Genomic DNA, 15,985 nt, shown 5'->3' with positions numbered 1-15,985 from the left:
TGCTCACAATATGTAAAAATAGAGGAACCATCATTTATTAAACTGTACACTTATGATTTGTGCATTTTCTGTATATGAATAAAATTTGTTTAAAAATAGAAAGAATGATTCTGCATGGAGGTTGAAATAAATCAAGGATATTGTTATATCCGCTGTTACTTTGTAGATTCAAACAATTCTCCAGCCAACGTTTTACATATGGTAAAAAATAGCATGGGCTAAAAGATAGAAAACTGGCATTTCAGTATTAGCTCTTCCATTAGAATAACTGTGTGACACGGGCAAGGTTCCAATCCCCTCTCAGCTTGGATTTTCTTGTATGTAAAAAAACAAATGTCCCAAAATCTCTATTAATATTCAGTATGATAGAGGATAGAGCAACTCTCACCCTCAGACTAATCCCACAGCACATATTGAAAGAGAATCCCAACTCCTTCCAACTGCAAACTCCTCTTACCTGATATTTTAGAGCAGAGACTGGGAAACATTTTCTGAAGAGGCCAGAGAGTAGGTATTTCAGGCTTTGCAGGCCATGCAGCCTCTGTTGCAAATACTCTGGGCTGCAATCTATTAAGGCAACCACACACAATACGTAAATGCACGACCAGGGCTGTGTTCCAACAAAACTTTATGTATCAAAGCAGGTGGCAAGCCAGATTGGGCACACAGGCCATAGTTTGTCCACTTCTGTTCTAGGAGATAAATTTCTGGTATTCAGTGCAACTTCCCTTCAGCATATATAGGGAAAAACATGTGTTCATAATAACTAGATAAATAGGGAACTAGAGAGTTGGAATGTGGAAGGGAGGGAGGGCAGAAAGCCTTGTGATGGAGCATTGGGAGAGAAAATTCCAGTGACATCTGCCATGAGGGAGGGGCATTGTCAGGTTGGAAAAGGTTGCCTTTGGCATGGAGCTAGCTGCTAAGTTTGGAGAGACCAGCTGGTGTGTGTGTGTGTGTGTGTGTGTGTGTGTGTGTGTGTGTGTGTGTGTGTGTTTAAGAGGTTATGGTGTACGCAAACCTAGCATGGTGCCAGATACCAAGGGGACTCACTGAATATTTGTGGAAGAAGGGAAGGGAGAAGGATGGATTATCCTCATTTTATAGATGAAGAAATTCCACTGTGGGACACCAATGCCGTTTCTCATAGGGAATCTACAGGGAAACAGAATTTCATGAGAAGGATATTGATTTCACCCCTGAGAGGCTCTGTCGATGTCCTTACAGGCCCAGCCCTCCTCTGAGAAGGAGAGTGTTGGAGGGTTCTGGGGGTTCCTTGTAGCCCTGGGCCTTGGTGATGCAAAGTGTCATTGAAAGGTGACCATGTGAGGACAGGAAGGAGGCCAGCAGTACTTACTTGTGGCTGCTGTTTCCATGGTTTAGGCTTTGTGCTCTCCTTCAAATGGTCACAGTCACATTTCTGATGTGGTAGCAGGAGCAGGGAAGGGAAAGGAGAGAATGGACTAATGCACTTGAGGCAGGAGATCAGATGCTGAGTCTCTCTTGGACTTGGTTTGCTGAAGGCATCTTGAGAAATGGAGCCAGGGTTTGGGGAAGGGAAATTTGGACTGTTTCTTCAGGTCAGACAATGTCCTTCTCTGTGCCATCACACAGAAGGAAAAGAAGAGCTGGATTTGGGAGGAATCTGAACAACTTGGAATGTGACTAAACTGATTAACCAACAACTCTGTAAAATTTCACACAAGCCATGCACTTAATATAGAACTGGATTACAGTTTGCAGTCTGTTGCACTAATTCGTTAATATTATTTCATAGACTAAAAATTTTACTATGCAAATGTATGCAAATCATATAAGAAAATAGTGTTCTTAGCCAAGTGCATTAGCACCTATTGGGTATTTTGGTTGTTTTTTCTTTTGGTTTTGTTTGTTTGTTTGTTTCACTGGAACCCTGACCCTGCTGTGGAAAGCCAGATAATTAATATATTCAGTACTCGATAGTGTGTGTTGAACATTTTCCTGAAGGGTGACTGGGAAGCTTTTTCCTTTGAAAAATACTGTGGTGATTGGCATCTATTTTTTCCTCTTTTTCTTGCCTAAAACAGAATGAAGAAGATGAGCAACATTTATGAGTCAGCTGCCAATACACTGGGAATCTTTAACAGCCCCTGCCTGACCAAAGTTGAGCTGCGTGTGGCATGCAAAGGCATTTCCGACAGAGATGCCCTTTCCAAACCAGACCCCTGTGTCATCCTCAAGATGCAGTCCCACGGGCAGTGGTTCGAGGTAGGCATGTCCAGTGAAATGGACAGAAGCATGGCGGGAGGAGTGATTTGAAAATATTTTGGCATTTCCTGTCTTCAGGTCGTTTATTTCGGTGAGATGGAAAATTCTAGAAATGAATATGATCACATTTCTGTTTATATCATGATTTTTATTTATTTAAAAAATTTTTATATTGGAGTATAATTGATTAACAATGTTGTGATAGTTTCAGATGCACAGCAAAGTGATTCAGTTATACATATACATGTATCTATTCTTTTCCAAATTCTTTTCCCACTTATGTTATTACAGAATATTGAGCAGAGGTCCCTGTGCTATACAGTAGGTCCTTGTTGGTTATCTGTTTTAAATATAGCAGTGTGTACATATCAATCTCAAACTACCAGTCTATCCTGCCCCCATACCCTTTTCCGTGCTAATCATAAGTTTATTCTCTAAGTCTGTGAGTCTGTTTCTGTTTGTAAATAAGTTCACTTATATAATTTTTTTTGATTCCACATATGAGTGATATCACGTGATATTTCTCTTTCTCTGTCTGACTTACTTCACTTAGTATAATAATCTCCAGGTCCATCCATATTGCTGCAAATGGCATTAATTAATTATTTTTAATGGCTGAGTAATATTCCATTGTATATATGTACCACATCTTCTTTATCTATTCATCTGTCGATGGACATCAACATCCATATCGTGATGTTTTAATACTGTGGATATTTTGACATTTACCCTTAATTTGTGTGCTCATTTTAGACATAGTAGGCCCTGGGGATGGGCAACAGGGACTGCCTTACAGGGGCCACATCGCACATTTATTTTTTGGAGTGAAAACTTAATGTTAGCTAAACTTTATTGTTCTAAGTGCTTTATGTAAAATAGCTAATTTTGTCCATACAACAATCCTATGGGGAAACAGACAGGTGAGGAAACAAAGATTAGGTAAGTGGAAAATCTAATATTTCCTAGTCAAGCTCCAGGGCCTGAGCTCTTTATTGCTATTTTATACTTATGGTGGCCATTGGTGTGGTCTTTGGTGGTTTGTGTGGCAATATTGCATGTTGAATTCTGAAGTTGGGTTCTGTTTGTTTATTTAAAAGTTGAAACAAATTGGATGAGGACTGTTTTTAAGTTTTGGGTTGTTTTGTTGTTGTGTTGTTGTTGTTTTTAATTTTTGTTCTTGGTACGTGGTCTAAGTTAGCAATATTTTTAAATATCTGGTCTCAGGTGGAAGGCAGGAGAGGGAGGGACAGGGGGTGCAGCCAAGGAAGCAGTTGTTATTGTCTCTAAGGGAACCAGATGCCCAGTGGAATTTGGGTGAGGGGTTTGAATCCATACTGAGTAGATCAAATGTAGACAAATACCTTGTTTGGATCCCTGAGGATAGACTTGAGTCCTTCTTCCATCTGTTTGCAAGGAGCTGACAGGTGCTCCTCTAGGGGCCAACGTCTTCACTCCACAGCAGGAAGAAGGCTCAGAAGACCTCACAGGTAGCATGTTTACTTACCTGTACATATGTGATAAAAGCCACTTCTCTGAAAGGGTGGTTTGATAGAAGTTGGCAAGCAGATGAAATTCAGGTGAGAAGGCAACATAACACGTATGAGGGGATGAGTGACAGATGGCAGATAGGGGATCTTCATTTAACTTCCAGCTCATCCAGGTCTTATATTATAAATATAAAACAGCATTCACAGACATCTTAATGTGTAATGTCTTTTTTTTCCCTTCTAAATATTCTCCATGACTTTGTTGGTGGGCTTTACTGTCTTTTATTTTTTGTTTAACAAAACTAAATGGAATATCTACATTAGGGTAATTGGACCGTCTTGGATAATTAGAGGAAAAGACTTCATCTCCTGAGACCCCCCCTTACATAATTTATTTATTATTTGTATATATTTCTTTTCAGTCTTTTCCTTCTGGCATTCATATTCTTACATGATACTTATCATGCACATAAAATTTTCTTTCCTGATTTTATTACTTAGTAGTATATGTTTTTTTCCATATTGTTATAATATTCATAATTATAATTTTTAAGACTGCATAATATCCCATCAAGCAGATTTATTTGATCATTTTCCTATTTTTTTCACTTTGAAGTTGCTTTCAAAACTACCCTATTTTGGGCTTCCCTGGTGGTGCAGTGGTTGAGAGTCTGCCTGCTGATGCAGGGGACACGGGTTCGTGTCCCGGTCCAGAAAGATCTCACATGCCATGGAGCGGCTGGGCCTGTGAGCCATGGACACTAAGCCTACGTGTCCAGAGCCCGTGCTCCGCAACAGGAGAGGCCACAACAGTGAGAGGCCCGTGTACCGCAAAAAAAACACACACAAAAAAAACTACCCTATTTTAAATAATGCTGCAGTAAACATCTTTGAGCATAAGTCTTTTCCCTTCTTTTTGGATGAGTTCCTAGGAGATAGTCTGTCAAAGTGGAACTAGTGGAACGAAGGATAGGACACTTTGGGGGCTTTGGATACATTTGCCAAATTGCTTTTCCAAAGTGCTTTTCTACAGAGTTACTTAAAGTGTGTTTGCCCACAGCTACCAGCCTGCAAACATTTTGTTACCAGTGCACAATGAGATAAGAAGCTTGTGCCACATTGTAAACTGATTCACTGCTTCCTTCATCTAGAAAGTCTTACTCTTTAAAAGTAGTGTCAGCTGAACTTCCAGCATCCTTAGTGATATGACTGATTTATACTGTGGAACTTTGAGAAGCACTTCTCTAATAAATTTTAACCTTAAGACTATACATTTAGGATATAGTTTGGAAAACAGAGCCCACACCAGGTAGCTAATAGAAAAGATTTTATTCAATAACTAATAACAAAGGAGTTGGGAATCTTGAGAAACTAAGTAGGAACTGTGAGGAAACCCAGAGATTAACAACGGGAAGCTGCTACTTGACTTAGGGTAGAGCAGTGATATACTGAAGCTAGCTTGTAGAGGCCTGAGAGAGTCAATTGTTAAATCTTCAGGAATTTTGCTAGCCTGGGTATAAGTATTTACACCACAGACATTGGCAAACATTTCAAATCAGAACTTTCTCCCCACCAAGAGAACCGGTTGCTAAGCATTTACCAGCACACCACTGGGAGAGAGGGACAAAAGAAGGTGTTAGTACCAGCTGGACCATCGAGCAGAAGCTGGATCTGTGGAAGGAGGGCCTATCTAATGGTAGCCAGCAAGGTAGAGGAGATGCAGGTAATGCTGGAAACGTTGCCTGAAAGGGAGATGAGGAAGGGGTTGTCATCTCAGGTCTCCCATCCATGCCTTCCAGTGACCACACCCCTGGTGGAAGCCAGTTGGCAAGGTTCCAGGGAAGAGTCCAGAACACACTTGAAAGCACAGAGGTAACTGACAAGCACATAGACCTTCTGACAACTCACAGTAACTGGGAGAATCATGTACTCAGTCGTGAAGTAGTGCATATTTATTTAGTGCTAACACCTACTTTTTGGTGCAAGTTCAGTGCGTGGTCCTGTGCTCAAAGTGAGAAGCACCTGACAGTCTATTTAAACCACACACCTACTATCTTCTATGTTTAGTGAAAGCTGGCAAACATGGCCATTGCCCTGGGACATAACTGATGCACATTTTCCTGTATCTGTCCCTTAGAACATGTCTGGAATTACAGAGAGATTTCTATGTGCAGAATTACAGAATTCAGAGAAAGCAATGCAGAAGAGGATTCATGCCAGCTGTGTCAGTTCCTGAGTGTCTTTGTTATGTGAAATCTGGTAAATGACTAAGTGAAGAAAAAAGAAAAACCTGAGAGGCTAAACTGATTTGCATAATAAAGAGATTGTTGGGGGTGTAAGGATGAGAGAGAGAAAAACAAGGTGAGCTTCTTTTTCAGAGTTTTGAAGTTTGGCAAAAGAGCCTCTCTGGAGATCAGCACTGTCCACTAGAACTCCCTACAGTGATGGGCATGTTCTCTGCCTGTGCTGGCCAGTAGGTAGTCGACAACCAGAGGTGGCCACTGAGCAGTTGAAAGGTGGACTGTATAACTAAGGAATGGAAAAGTTTAATTATTGAATTTTAATTAATTAGAGGGTAAATAAGTAGCTGGTGTGATTTCGGAGTCTCCATGGGTGGTACAGAATTTGGCTGGGTGGGGAAAAGAGGAAAGGGAGTTTGTTAACACATTACTACCATAGGCTTTTATAGCTGAACCTCTTTTGGGGAAGACATACCTAGAGATTGATATTTCTTTGTTATTACTTGTGATTTCTGGCCTGTGCGTTTTGGTTTTGTTCTTGTTGTTTGTTTTTTTGTTTGTTTGTTTTTATCTGTTTCATCTTTTTTTTAACATCTTTATTGGCATATAATAGCTTTACAATGGTGTGTTACCTTCTGCTGTATAACAAAGTGAATCAGCTATATGTATACCTGTGTCCCCATATCCCCTCCCTCTTGCGTCTCCCTCCCACCTTCCCTATCCCACCCCTGTAAGTGGTCACAAAGCATTGAGCTAATCTCCCTGTGCTATGCAGCTGCTTCCCACTAGCTAGCTATACATTTGGTAGTGTATATATGTCAATGCTACTCTCTCACTTCGTCCCAGCTTACCCTTCCTCCACCCCATGTCCTCAAGTCCATTCTCTACGTCGGAGTCTTTATTCCTGTCCTGGCCCTAGGTTCTTCAGAAAGTTTTTTTTTTTTTTTTAGATTCCATATACATGTGTTAGCATACGGTATTTGTTTTACTCTTTCTGATTATCTTCACTCTGTATGACAGTCTCTAGGTCCATCCACCTCACTGCAAATAACTCAATTTCATTTTCTTTTACGGCTGAGTAATATTCCATTGTATATATAAGCCACCTCTCCTTTATCCATTCATCTGTTGATGGACACTTAGGTTGCTTCCATGTCCTGGCTATTGTAAATAGAGCTGCAATGAACATTGTGGTACATGACACTTTTTGAATTATGGTTTTCTCAGGGTATATGCCCAGTAGTGGGATTACTGGGTCATATGTAGTTCTATTTTTAGTTTTCTAAAGAACCTCCATACTGTTCTCCATAGGCGCTGTATCAATTTACATTCCCACCAACAGTGCAAGAGGGTTCCCTTTTCTCCACACCGTCTCCAGCATTTATTGTTTGTAGATTTTTTCATGATGGCCAGTCTGACTGGTGTGAAGTGATACCTCATTGTAGTTTTGATTTGCATTTCTCTAATGATTAGTGATACCAAGCATCCTTTCATGTGTTTGTTGGCAATCTGTATATCTTCTTTGGAGCAATGTCTATTTAGGTCTTCTGCCCATTTTTGGATTGGGTTGTTTGTTTTTTTGATATTGAGCTTCATGAGCTGCTTGTATATTTTGGAGATTAATCCTCTGTCAGTTGCTTCATTTGCAAATATTTTCTCCTATTCTGAGGGTTGTCTTTTCGTCTTGTTTATAGTTTCTTTTGCTGTGCAAAAGCTTTGAAGTTTCATTAGGTCCCATTTGTTTATTTTTGTTTTTATTTCCATTCCTCTAGGAGGTGGGTCAAAAAGGATCTTGCTGTGATTTATGTCCTAGAATGTTCTGCCTGTGTTTTCCTCTATGAGTTTTATAGTGTGTGGCCTTACATTTAGGTCTTTAATCCATTTTGAGTTTATTTTTGTGTATGGTGTTAGGGAGTGTTCTAATTTCATTCTTTTACATGTAGCTGTCAGTTTTCCCAGCACCACTTATTGAAGAGGCTGTCATTTTCTCCATTGTATATTTTTCCCTCCTTCATCAAAGATAAGGTGACCATATGTGCATGGGTTTATTTCTGGGCTTTCTATCCTCTTGCATTGATCTGTTTTTGTGCCATTACCATACTGTCTTCATTACTGTAGCTTTGTAGTATACTCTGAAGTCAGGGAGCCTGATTCCTCCAGCTCTGTTTTTCTTTCTTAAGATTGCTTTGGCTATTTGGGGTCTTTTGTGTTTCCATACAAATTGTGAACATTTTTGTTCTAGGTCTGTAGAAAATGCTATTGGTAGTTTGATAGGGATTGCATTGAATCTGTAGATTGCTCTGGATAGTATAGTCATTTGCACATTGTTGATTCTTCTAACGTATGAACATGGTATATATCTCCATCTGTTTGTATCTTCTTTAATTTCTTTCATCAATATCTTATACTTTTCTGCATACAGGTCTTTTGTCTCCTTAGGTAGGTTTATTCGTAGGTATTTTATTCTTTTTGTTGCAGTGGTAAATGGGAGTGTTCCCTTAATTTCTCCTTTAGATTTTTCATCATTAGTGTATAGGAATGCCAGAGATTTCTGTGCATTAATTTTGTATCCTGCTACTTTACCAAATTCATTGGTTAACTCTAGTAGTTTTCTGGTAGCATCTTTAGGATTCTCTATGCATTGTATCATGTCATCTGCAAGCAGTGATGCAGTTTTACATCTTCTTTTCCAATTTAGATTCCTTTTATTTCTTTTCCTTCTCTGATTACTGTGGCTAAAACTTCCAAAACTATGTTGAATAATAGTGGTGAGAGTGGGTAAGCTTGTCTTGTTCCTGATCTTAGTGGAAATGGTTTCAGTTTTTCACCATTGAGAATGATGCTGGCTGTGGGTTTGTCATATCTGACCTTTATTATGTGGGGTAAGTTCCCTCTGTGTCTACTTTCTGGAGGGTTTTTATCATAAATGGGTGTTGAATTTTGTCAAATCTTTTTCTGCATCTTTTGAGGTAATCATATGGTTTTTATCCTTCAGGTTGTTAATATGGTGTAGTACATTGATAGATTTGCATATATTGAAGAATCCTTGCATTCCTGGGGTAAGCCCCACTTGATACTGGTGTATGATCCCTTTAATGTGCTGTTGGATTCTGTTTGCTAGTATTTAGTTGAGGATTTTTGCATCCATGTTCATCAGTGATATTGGCCTGTAGTTTACTTTTCTTGTGACATTTTGGTCTGGTTTTGGTATCAGGGTGATGGTGGCCTCGTAGAATGAGTTTGGGTATGTTCCTCCCTCTGCCATATTTTGGAAGAGTGGGAAAGGTAGGTGTTAGCTCTTCTCTAAATGTTTGATAGAATTCGCCTGTGAAGCTGTCTGGTCCTGGACTTTTGTTCATTGGAAGGTTTTTAATCACAGTTTCAATTTCATTGCTTGTAATTTGTCTGTTTATATTTTTTATTTCTCCCTGGTACAGTCTTGGAAGGTTGTGCTTTTCTAAGAATTTGTCCATTTCTTCCAGGTTGTCCATTTTATTGACATATAGTTGCTTGTAGTAATCTCTCATAGTCCTTTGTATTTCTGCAGTGTCAGTTGTTACTTCTCCTTTTTCGTTTCTAATTCTTTTGGTTTGAGTCTTCTCCCTTTTTTTCTTGATGGATTGGGCTAATGTTTTATCCATTTTGCTTATCTTCTCAAAGAACCAGGTTTTAGTTTTATTGATCTGTGTTATCATTTCCTTCATTGCTTTTTCATTTATTTCTGATCTGATCTTTATGATTTCTTTGCTTCTGCTAACGTTGGGGTGTTTTTTTGTTCTATTTTCTCTAATTGCCTTAGGTTTAAAGTTAGGCTGTTTATTCAAGATATTTGTTGTTTCTTGAGGTAGGATTTCATTGCTATAAACTTCCCTTATAGAACTGCTTTGCTGCATCCCATAGGTTTTGGGTCATCGTGTTTTCATTATCATTTGTTTCTAGGTAATTTTTGGTTTCCTCTTTGATTTCTTCAGTGATCTCTTGGTTGGCTATTAAGTAGTGTAGTTTATAGCCTCCATGTGTTTGTATTTTTTACAGATTTTTTCCCATAATTGATATCTAGTCTGATAGCATTGTGATCAGAAAAGATACTTGATATGATTTCAATTTTCTTAAATTTACCAAGCCTTGATTTGTGACCGAAGATATGATCTCTCCTGGAGAATGTTCCCTGAGCACTTGAGAAGAATCTGTATTCTGTTGTTTTTGGATGGAATGTCCTATAAATACCAATTAAGTCCATCATGTTTAATGTATCATTTAAAGCTTGTGTTTCCTTGTTTATTTTCATTTTGGATGATCTGTTCATTGGTGAAAGCTAGGTGTTAAAGTCCCCTACTATTATTGTGTTACTGTCGATTTCCCCTATTATGGTCGTTAGCTTTTGCCTTATGTATTGAGGTAGTCCTATGTTGGGTGCATAAATATTTACAATTATTATATTTTCTTCTTGGATTTATCCATTGATCATTAAGTAGTGTCCTTCTTTGTCTGTTGTAATGGTCTTTATTTTAAAGTCTATTTTGTCTGATGAGAATTGCTACTCCAGCTTTCTTTTGGTTTCCATTTGCATGGAATATCTTTTTCCATCCCCTCACTTTCAGTCTCTATGTGTCCCTAGGTCTGAAGTGGGTCTCTTGTACACAGCATATATATGGGTCTTGTTTTAGTATCCATTCAACCAGTCTATGTCTTTTGGTTGGACCATTTAATCCCTTTACATTTAAGGTAGTTATTGATATGTATGTTCCTATTACCATTTTCTTAATTGTTTTGGGTTTGTTATTGTATGTCTTTTCCTTCTCTTGAGTTTCCTGCCTAGAGAAGTTCCTTTAGCATTTGTTGTAGAGCTGGTTTGTTGGTGCTGAATTCTCTTAACTTTTGCTTTTCTGTAAAGTTTTTAATTTCTCCATCGAATCTGAATGAGATCCTTGCTGGGTAGAGTAATCTTGGTTGTAGGTTTTTCCTTTTCATCACTTTAAATATGTCCTGCGACTCCCTTCTGGTTTGCAGAGTTTCTGCTGAAAGGTCAGCTATTAACCTTATAGGTATTCCCTTGTATGTTATTTGTTGCTTTTCCCTTGCTGCTTTTAATATTTTTCCTTTTTATTTAATTTTTGATAGTTTTTTAACATGTGTGTTGGCGTGTTTCTTTGGATTTATCCTGTATGGGACTCTGTACTTCCTGGACTTGGGTGGCTATTTCCTTTCCCATGTTAGGGAAGTTTTCAACTATAATCCCTTCAAATATTTTCTCAGTCCCTTTTTTTTTTTCTCTTCTTCTGGGACCCTTATAATTCGAATGTTGGTATGTTTAATGTTGTCCCAGAGGTCTCTGAGACTGTCCTCAATTCTTTTCATTCTTTTTTCTTTATTCTGCTCTGTGGTAGTCATTTCTACTATTTTGTCTTCCAGGTCACTTAGCCGTTCTTCTGCCTCAGTTATTCTGCTACTGACTCCTTCTAGGGAATTTTTAATTTTATTTATTGTATTGTTCATCATTGCTTGTTTGCTCTTTAGTTCTTCTAGGTCCTTGTTAAACATATCTTGTATTTTCTCCATTCTGTTTCCAAGATTTTGGATCATCTTTACTATGATTACTCTGAATTTCCTCTTCATTTGTTTGGTCTGGTGTGTTTTTACCTTGCTCCTTCATCTGCTGTGTATTTCTCTGTCTCCTCATTTTGTTTAATCTCCTTTTCGCAGGCTGCAGGTTCATAATTCCCATTGTTTTTGGTCTGCCCTGAGTGGTTAAGGTTGGTTTAGTGTGTTTGTAGGCTTCCTGGTGGAGGGGACTGGTGCCTGTGTTCTGGTGGTTGAAACTGGATCTTGTCTTTCTGTTGGGCAGGATCGCGTTCGGTGGTGTGTTTTGGGGTGTCTGTGAACTTATTATGATTTTAGGCAGCCTCTCTGCTAATGGGTGGGCTTGTGTTCCTGTCTTGGTAGTTGTTGGCAAAGGGTGTCCAGCACTGTACTTGCTGGTTGTTGAGTGGAGCTAGGTCTTAGTGTTGAAATGGAGATCTCTGTGAGAACTCTCGCTGTTTGATATTACGTGGGGCCAGGGGGTCTCTCATGGACCAATGTCCTGAACTCAACTCTCCCATCTCAGAGGCTCAGGCCTGACACCCGGCCGGAGCACCAAGCCTCTTTTGGGAAGTCTGAGGCCTTCTGGTAGCGTTCAGTAGGTGTTCTGTAGGAGTTGTTCCACCTTTAGATGTATTTTTGATGTATTTGTGGGAAGGAAGGTGATCTCCACATCTTACTCCTCCACCATCTTGAAGGTCCCTGCCAAAGCAATCTTTGTGGAAGTCCAGGAGCCCAGCAGAGAAGTTCCAGCACAGCCCTTTTGGGAAGTCTGAGGTCTTCTGCCAGCATTCACTATGTGTTCTGTAGGAGTTGTTCCATATGTAGATGTATTTCTGATGTAGTTTTGAGGGGGAAGTTGATCTCCACGTCTTACTTCTGCCATGTTGAAGGTCCCCCTGTGCTTTTTGTAATAGCGTTATGCCCCTGTTATGCCCTAGTTTACAGCTCAGGTTACTACTGCAATAATTATAACTACCTTCTGATGCCCAGCTCATATGCAGGGGCACTGCTTGCTTTTTAAATGGGCTGTAGCCTGTTTGCAGTGGAAGAGAACAGTTGATTCCTAAAGTGTATCATAAAAATGTAAGGCTGAAAGTTAGACTCAAAAGGACCTACAATCTGACCTTCTGTGCTGTTAATGATATTAAGAGTCAGTAAGAATACATAGTAGTTTGTGTCTCTTAATCCCTTTCCCTGATGTTTCCCCTCCCTGCTTCCATCTCCCCACTGGTAACCACTAGCTTGTTCTCTGTATCTGTGAGTCTGTTTTTGTTTTGCTATATACATTCCTTTGTTTTATTTTTTAGACTCCACATGTAAGTGGAGTAACATACAGTAAGTGATAACATACAGTATTTGTCTTTCTCTGACTTATTTCACTAAGCATAATTCTCTCTAGGTCCATCCATGTTATTGTAAATGGCAGAATTTCATTGTTTTTTTATGGTAGGGTAGTATTTCTTTGTATATATATACACCACATCCTTTTTATCCATTAAGGATATACGTACAGCACAGGGAGTTGTAGTTATTATTTTTTAGTAACTTTAAATGGAGTATAACCTATCAAAATACTCAATCCCTTTGCTATAACCCTGAAACTAATCTAATATTGTAAATCAACTGTACTTCAAAAAAGGAGTTGATGAGGATAAATCTGTGTCTCTGAAATACTGGGAATCAATTGTTCTGAAATGTAAAACAGATTGTTGCTCTTTGCAGACCAGCAGGGTTTGGAGTGTATGTTTGAGGGCTGAGGAGATGGAGAGGATGCTTTTTGTTTCCTCTCAGAGTATAAAGATGAGATGGTAAACCTTCTGGTAAATCTTTAATGACCATGATTGTAACCGTCAAAAAGGAAGGAAAGGAAAACTTGGAGCTTGGAAATGCATTCCCAGTAGAGATTTTCAGACCTATCATTTAATTTCCCTAATTTAATTCATACCCATTTTTAAAATCCCCCTGTACCTGCTCCTGGCCATTTAATGGTGACAGTATGTGGTACAGTTCAGTGTGCTGATAATTTAAAACACATTTTGTCTTCCAGTGAAGGATGGAAATATTTCCCCCTGGCTTCTAGTGAGTGCTGATATTCACTAACTCCCAGGCACTAAACTTCATATGCAAGTGGAATAAATTAACACTTCTCAGGGATTCACAAGGCAAGAGTCCTTATGAACTGGAGCCTTTTATTCAGTTCCCTGGGCACCTGGATGCTCTCCATGAAGCAGAGCTACACTCCTGATACTGTGGCCCTTGGCAGAGATCTTGTAGATGGCAGAGTAATTGTTCTCATTGGAAAAAGCCAAATGATTGCCCACACTACTAGGATGTTGCCAATCACCTTTAATTCCAGTTTTCCATTTAATCTTAATACATAGTTATTGAGTTCCTCCATAGGAAGCTCTAAGTAATTCTCAGGATGAATTACCTTTGGATCAATTCCAGATGAAAACATGTTATGATGAATCACATGCTTTGGTGGATTGTTGGTAATAATAATTGTTAGTAATAATTAGTGTGGTTATATCTAACACATTAATTATCAGTGGATGTTAATGCAAGATTATTATTGTTTATAATAATAATGTATCCATATAATACTTTACATTCACAAAGCCCATCTACTTAAATTATTTCATTTACTTCTCATAATAGCCCTGTAAAAAGGTGGTACAGACATTGAAATTAACCCTAGCACGTACTGAGTACTATGTAAAAGACATCTTTTGTGTCCTCAAAGACCTCAGAGTTTAGTAGAATGCAGCCCATCTCAGAGCCAGAGGCCTGGAGCCGTAGATGGTCATGTGAACTTGAGAAAGGGGGCTCAAAACAACGTTCTAACTTAAACCTTTTCCTTTCCTTCAATGTGTGGTGGATAGACTGTTTCAAGTGTGCCTTGGCTACCTATATATGGGGTGAAACTAAAAATCAATCATTCCTCCATCCCTCCACTATTCCCCATCTTCTCTCCCCACTCCCCATCTACACAGATGTAGTGTCTGGATACCATCTGATCCAGCATCCCTACTGGCAGTACACAGGAGAAATATGGGTCCATGGTGGTGACCTTGCCCACTCCCAAATAAGTGGGCTATGAACTTTTTTCAGCAATTCTTTGTTGGCTAGAGGGCTCATGGAGGAGTTCTGTGGAACACGTTTCTTGGAACATGCTTGGGTAAATAGTGAGGCAGCATCCTTTTGTGTATGGAGCCAGGAGGATAGAGTCCAAAATAGCAGTTTCACCTATACCTGAGATTTTCAATTTCCTATTGCTCCAAAATGCTAGAATTTTATGAAAATGAGTCAGACAATATGAACATTTAGGTGATAACAAAATAAAGTAGCCATCTCTAATTGTTGATACCAGCTATGTATTTGTCATTTTACATATTTTCCTTCTAATCCTCACAACTACCCTGCAATGCAGACTTTATTAACCAGGTAAGGAAACTGAGGCTTGGGCAGAATTAATAAATCACCAGGTCATACAACTAGTCAATAGTAAAGCTGGAATCTGGTTGATTCTAAAACCCATATTATCTCTATTTTACCAGAGGTCATGAATTTAAAGCTAAAGGCCTCTATCTAATTTCCAGATATAGTTTATCTGGCCTTCATGTGTTTAAACAAGTTTTGTACTGGTTGACAAAACTTAAAGATCAGGGGATTTTTCATAAAACTCCAGATTTTTTCTTTTGCCAGGAAATCTGGCAACATGGAGCCTTTAGTTCTTATACAGTGATGGTCAGCAGCTGCCCCTACCCAGAATCCAAGGGTGTCCTTGTGCTCACTCCTAGGCAGCCTCCTTCACTCACTGGGATGGCTCCAATGGCCCCTGGAGGTGTTTGAGTTCAGACCACGCTCCTGCAGTCCCTGGGCTGGGCCTCTGAAACATAGCTAACCTCTCAGTTGTGGACTCAGACAAGAGCTGAAAAATTAAGTCAATTAAAGCATTCCCTCTGGATATCACAAACAAGCTCCTTTCTCAAAAGATTTTCTGTTCACACTTTGTTGATTGGCAGTGTTTGAGTGGCTAACACCAAGCATGATGGATGATAAAAAAACAACAGTTTTCTTCAGTTGTTCACAAAGTTTCCACTGTGGTTTCACATCAAACTCCCATTTGGGAAAACTTTGATGTTGCTTTCCACCTCCCCCTTAACATGTCCTAATGAGAATAATTTCTATTCTTAAAAAAAAAAGGAAGTTGATTTTGGTGATATTAGAAATCTTATCCTGAGCACTGAATAGAAAAGAAAACAAAATGAAATATTAGAACCAGAAAATGTTTCCTTCCTGCTGCTGGAATTTACTTCCCTGTGACCAGAGACTGTGGTGCTATGATGCTCACTCCAAAAATGATGCACTTGGATGAAAGGGAAGATTACTGGATTGTGTAATATGTGACTAAGTAGCTTTCTTATC

General features: G+C 39.1%; 1 protein-coding gene across 1 annotated transcript in view; it reads left to right on the top strand.

The window, feature by feature from the left end:
- CPNE4 (copine 4) overlaps positions 1–15,985 on the top strand; it is a gene marked incomplete at its 3' end in the record, with an annotated part of 584,378 nt that overhangs the window by 164,884 nt on the left and 403,509 nt on the right. Inside the window, exon 2 of the mRNA XM_082655513.1 lies at positions 2,067–2,247. Within this exon, the coding sequence (XP_082511639.1) occupies positions 2,067–2,247 (181 nt within the window). The remainder of the gene's footprint in view (positions 1–2,066; positions 2,248–15,985) is intronic.

Source organism: Grampus griseus (assembly GCF_964374135.1).
Source record: "Grampus griseus genome assembly, chromosome: 5".
Lineage (NCBI taxonomy): Eukaryota > Metazoa > Chordata > Mammalia > Artiodactyla > Delphinidae > Grampus > Grampus griseus.
The sequence above is the reverse complement of the archived record's forward strand: the minus strand, read 5'-3'. Positions and strand labels throughout refer to the sequence as shown.